At 36.4% G+C, this 6115-nt stretch overlaps 1 protein-coding gene across 1 annotated transcript; it reads left to right on the top strand.

Annotated features, from left to right (window-relative positions):
- Positions 1-866: 866 nt before the first annotated feature.
- On the top strand, positions 867-4355 carry LOC142173378 (uncharacterized). The gene is made up of 2 exons (XM_075238957.1): positions 867-2570; positions 3429-4355. Exons 1-2 carry the CDS (start codon positions 867-869, stop codon positions 4353-4355), a joined length of 2631 nt encoding a protein of 876 aa, XP_075095058.1.
- The last annotated feature ends 1760 nt before the right edge of the window (positions 4356-6115 follow it).

Genomic DNA, 6115 nt, shown 5'->3' with positions numbered 1-6115 from the left:
TACAAACTAGGAAGGAAGCGGATCAACAGATAGAGGTCAATTCTCCAAATAAAGTCAAGTGAGGATTTTCGAGGATCAGATACAAAGTGCCCAAAGCAACCATAAAGATAATGATGGTTTCTCCCTGGTCAAAAAGGGTAAGAACAAAAAGAAAAACAAAGATCGGAAAGAAGACAAAAGACAAGCGGAACTCTTCCAATGTGGAAGGGAGTACAAACTAATTTTCTCTCGATTTCATGATTAATTCCATCTTTTGGAATATTAGAGGTGTAAAATCAAAAAAATCCATTCCGAGGCTTAAAAAACTCATCAACATGTACAAAGTGGAACTTATCGCTATGTTTGAACCTTTTGTTAGTATAAACAAGATTGACAAGTACATGAAATTCTTAGGCTTTCAACACTGTGTTCCCAACACGAATGGTCAAATTTGGTTTCTTTGGTCGGGCAACTACCAAACCAGTGTGATTGATAATAATGACTAGTAGCTTACCATCAAGATGCACTACAATTCGGCAAACTGTGATATATACCTCACAGCAGTATATGCAAAATGTACGGCTAACGAAAGGAGAGAGCTTTGGAGCAGTTTGGAAGATATTCACACGCATATCAAAGGTCCTTGGTGCATTGGGGGTGACTTCAATATCATAATGGATCTATATGAGAAGAAAGGGGGCAATCCTCACAGAATGCACAGAAGTTTTGAGTTTAGTAGCTGTATGGATAATTGCGAGGTTGCGGATTTAGGGTTTGTAGGCCCTAAATTCACGTGGTGCAACAACTGAAAAGCTAGAAAAAGGATTTATAAGAGACTCGACAGAGTCTTGGTTAATGATCCATGGGCCAAATTATTCCAGAGTAACATGGTCAAACACCTTGCTAGAACCAGCTCAGATCATAGGCCACTCCTCATCAAGTGTCAGAAGGAACTTCAAGCTGGTATTAAATACTTTAAATTTCTGGATTTCTGGGCAGAGCAACAACAATTTTCTGGAAATCCCATGTGGAGGCTACAACAGAAATTGAAACTCCTTAGTAAGGAACTCACTCGATGGTCGAAAGATGTGGTAGGGAATGTTTACGAACAAGTCAATATTTGGGAAGCTAAAATGGTAAACCTTGAAGAGATTGACACCTTTAATAATACTGATCAATCCAGAGAAGAGGTCAATAAAGGGAAGGCTGAATACATCAAGTGGTTGGGTATGCAAGATGCTCTCCTAAGACAGAAAACTCAGCAAAAAGAAGGGGAAAATAACACCAAATACTTCCATAGCTTAATTAGAAACAGAAAATGTAGACTCCAACTTCACACAATCAAAGATTATAGAGGCTCCTGGGTCCAAGGTGATGATAATATTTCTAAGGTGGTTGTGCATCACTTCAAGCACCTCTTTAACCTGCAACATCAATTCCGGTATCATGATATGCTTAACTGTGTCCCAAGATGTATCAATGAGGAAGATAATGATCTGCTCAATGCTATTCCAGATGATGAAGAAATTAGAAGCGACGTGTTTAGTATGAATGCTTCAAGTGCAGCTGGACCGGATGGATTTAATGGCACCTTTTATCAAAAGTATTGGAATATCATCAAGTATGATATAATAGACTTTGTGCATAACTTTTTCAATGGAAAAGTCATGGCCAAATTCTATACTCATACATGCCTTATTCTCATTCCCAAAGTCGATTCCCCAACTAATTTCTCAGAGTTCAAGCCAATTAGTTTGAGCAACTTTACCAGCAAAATTATTTCTAAGATTCTATCTAGAAGGCTGAATCCTATGCTAGAGAAACTAATCTCAGATAATCACAGTAGATTTGTTAAGGGTAGGATGATTGCAAATAATGTGCAATTAGCACAAGAAATTGTTCACAATATAAAGCGGAACAACAACAGGGGTAATGTGGTTATCAAGATGGATATGGCTAAAGCCTATGATAGATTGTCTTGGAATTTTCTAATGGTCGTCATGAGAAAATTTGATTTTTCAGAAGCTTGGATTGATATCATTTGGAGATTGGTAAGTGATGTGTGGTATTCTATCATGATTAATGGTTCTAGAAAAGGTTTATTTACATCATCGCAAGGTCTCAAACAAGGTGACCCACTATCTCCTTCCCTGTTCATTATTGGCGCTGAGGTACTTTCTAGGTCCTTAAACAAACTTGCTACACATAACAACTTCACCCCATTTTTCATGGACCAAAGAGGACCTATCATTACACACCTTGCTTATGCCGATGACATAATGATATTCACTGGAGGAGACAAGAATTCGATCAAATGCATTAAGAGTCGGATAAGAAGATATGAAAAAGTATCAGGCCAAAAAGTGAACAACGATAAGAGTTTCTTTGTTACTACTCCAAATACCTCTGCTAGTAGAATTAACAGAATCAGAAGAGCTTCTCGATTTATGGACAAGCCCTTTCCTTTCAACTATCTCGGATGTCCAATATACAATGGCAGGAAAACAATTAGCTTATTTGATGGCATGTTAGCCAAAATTGTGAAAAGACTTAATGGTTGGCAGGGGAAGATGTTATCCTATGGGGGGAAGGTGACCTTAATCAAGCATGTTCTTCAATCCCTCCCTACTCATATATTATCTGCTATGAACCCACCCAAAGGCATCATCAAGCTTATGGAAAAATATTTCAATAATTTTTTCTGGGGGTCCTCTTAAGGAAAGAACAACTATCACTGGTCCGCCTGGAATAAACTTTGCCTACCTAAGGACGAGGGTGGAGTGGGTGTCAGGAGAATGGAAGATATCACAGAGACTCTAACTCCGAAAAGATAGTGGAGATTCAGGACACAACCATCTCTTTTGGCCACTTTTCTTAAAGCTAAATATTGCAAAAAAACTCACTTGGTTACCAAAGTTCCTACTTCCTCTGACTCTCACATTTGGAAAGATTTGACGAAGGCAAAGATCAAAGCTGAGCCAAATATTATTTGGAATATTCAAGCAGGCAACTCTAGTTTCTGGTGGGATAATTGGAGGGGCTAAGGTGCATTGGCCAAGGTAGTTCAGGGACCTAGTAAATCTCCCAAGCTTCTTGTTAACAACTTTATCTATGAAGGATCCTGGGACACCAACAAATTAGTAAATACTATTCCCCCTCACCTTCTGGATACTGTTACTAAGGTTGATATTGGTAATAGAAATTTCAATGACTTCCCAATCTGGAATATAGCCGAAAATGGCCATTTCAATAATAACTCGATTTGGCATTTAGTGAGAATGAAAAAGCAGAAAAATTATTTCATTAGTAAGGTTTGGCACAAGTCTATACCTTTTAAAATCTCCTTCCTATCCTGGAGGTTAATTAAAAGGCAATTACCTTTTGATGATATTATTGGAAAATTTGGCACTAACATTATTTCTAGATGTTCTTGTTGTTCTTTGTCGCAGGTTAAAACTTTGGAACATGTGTTCAATGGAAGCGATGCAGCAAAACTCACATGGAATACAATTGGCAATTCACTGGGAATAAAGCATCAAATAGAGCCGGTGCTGGGCACCTTCAAAAAGTGGTGGGAAACAAGTTCCAAGAACAAAGTCCATAACTTGATCTTACAAATATCTCCAATAACAATATGTTGGGAGATATGGAAACAGTGGACATCGTGCAAATATGGTAATCAGAAGAAGTTCCAACTCAACATAATGGTTCATCAAGCAATCTGGAATATCAAAGAAGCCATCTCGAAACTTATACCAACTTGGGACAACAAGCATCCTTGGCTAGCTCTCTGTCAAATAATCGAAAAACTGAAACCAATTCAAAGCTGGAATCAAGTGCTTTGGTCGACACCAAATCAGGGAAGTATCAAAGCTAATACAGACGGTAGCTACATTAGAGAAAGAAACAAAGTTGGTATAGGAGGTATCGTAAGAAATAGAAATGGCGACCTAATCATGGCATTCTCGATGACAGTTCAGTGTGATAACAACAATATTGCGGAAGCTCTTGCTGCTGAGTTTGGAATGAAATGGTACAATCTACAAGGCTACACTAATTTTATTCTAGAACTCGACTCTATGGTGATTGCAAACATGCTGATAAATAGGGACACCAACAATCTGAAAATCAAACAAGTGAGTGATAGAATGATGCATATCATACAACAGGCCAATGTAAGGGTAAAGCATTGCTACAGAGAAGGCAATCAAGTTGCAGAATGTCTTGCAAAATTGGATTCTACCTCGGGCAACAGTATGACTATCAACTCATATCAACAACTACCTAGATGCGCTAAAGGCTACTTCCTTTTGGATAAGTGGCAAATGGCCAGTATCAGAACCAAATACGACAAAGCTAATTTTTTTGTTAGTTAAAGATGTAATCTTTGATGCCTAGAAGGAGAACCCCTCTGTATCTATCTCCTTCTATTTTTTTTTGGGTAATGGAATCACCAAGTTGTATTGTCCGAGGTAAGGCCTAGCCCCCCCTCACTGAACCATTTTTTGTGAATACAACTGCGCCCAGTATTGCAACTAGGTAAAACAAAATTAAAAAATCTTTTTTAAACTATCTGCGTACAACTGTATGCCCTGCTGGTATAGTTATATACTATATATACTGGTATCAGATGTTAGTTAGAACCTTTTTTTGTTGTATTAGCTACATTTAATTGGTACATTATTTGATTTTTCTTTAGTAATAGTAGAACAGTACAATATCTTGAATCTTTTTAATTTTCCTTTATGCATATGTATTATGTAATCATTTTGATTTTTTCTTTATGCGTTTGTTTTATATAATAGTATATAGTACAATATCTTAAAATATATTATTATATTAATATGTGGTACACTATTTTTTGATTTTTCTCTTTAAATCTAATTTCATTTATTGCCTTCACTATTTTTTTTATTCTTTTTTTTATACAATAAGAAAAAATAACTAATATAGTAAATATTTGTTTACCTTTTTTTTTTAATATAACTAGTATAATATACTTTTTATTTTTTTTCTCATTTTTTAAATTTAATTATTAAACTGAAATAATATCAGTTGTCACTTGATCTAATTCACTGAATATCATATTGACTGTTGTTGAGCACCATAAATTACATAATCAGATTCTAAGAATCAACATGTGATTGTCATGCAAACCTTGATCTCCTTTCCTACAAATATCAGTACACACTCGACCATTAGCAGTAACACAACCAATTATGGAGCAAGAAAACATAATCTACGGCCACCAAATCTCCATACATACTAGTTAGAATAGAAATGATAATAAAATATTAGAAATGGCAATAAAAGTATAAGTAGCAAAAAAGACTTCTAGTACCATATGATAGCAATATGGTTTACATGTATACCAACAGAATATATGATTACTCTAGAATATTGCTACAACTATCTGCGACTATACTATTGTACCAAAATATTAAAGAATGCAATAAAAGTATGAGAAAATTACATGCTCACATTGCAAGCTAAATATTCACAAAGCAACTTACTCATTCAACTCACACATAACATAAAGCTCTCCGTACAAAATAGACGTTATATTCCAACGGTAACAAAAAAGGCCTCTTCAAGTGAGTGGTGCTCATGCACCCAGCGATGGGGACGCCAGCCGGCAACATACCGACGCGTCCAGATGAAATGCCAATCCCTCTAGCTGGGCATACTACTTCTGGAGAAGAAAATTTATCGAACTCGAGTTATGTTGTTTCTTTGAAAGCCCCAACGACTTCGGGCCCTAGCCTAAATCGCCATGGAAATCCCGATGTCAAAGCTCGATACACTACTCATAATGGGATGCCAACAGTAATATTCAAAGCTAGTGACTATTATGGAGTGATGGCAGAAGAATGCAAGTTAACAATTGTTGGCAAATTCTTGAGAAATCGACCTCAAATTGAAAAGATTTGATCTTCCTTTGCTGAGAAAATCTCTATTAAAGGTAATGTTAAAATAAGTGTATATGATTTTTGCACCGTATTTATAGATTTCTCTAATGAAGATAACTTCAAGAGTGTCTGGTGGAGACGATCAATAGAAATTGAAGGCCAAATTATGTGGCTAGAAAAATAGTCTACGGTTTTTAAACCCGATGAGGATTCTCCCATAGTTCCGG

This window comes from Nicotiana tabacum, chromosome 19 (genome assembly GCF_000715075.1).
Source record: "Nicotiana tabacum cultivar K326 chromosome 19, ASM71507v2, whole genome shotgun sequence".
In the NCBI taxonomy this organism is placed as follows: domain Eukaryota; kingdom Viridiplantae; phylum Streptophyta; class Magnoliopsida; order Solanales; family Solanaceae; genus Nicotiana; species Nicotiana tabacum.
This window is presented reverse-complemented; position numbering and strand designations above follow the sequence as displayed.

What these genes read in the sequence shown, in the direction of transcription:
- LOC142173378 (XM_075238957.1), top strand. Translation starts at nt 867, where the DNA reads ATGGTCAAACACCTTGCTAGAACCAGCTCAGATCATAGGCCACTCCTC. An exon ending in TGTTATCCTATGGGGGGAAG is followed by an intron (nt 2,571 to 3,428) that starts GTGACCTTAATC and finishes TCTTTGTCGCAG; the next exon opens with GTTAAAACTTTGGAACATGT.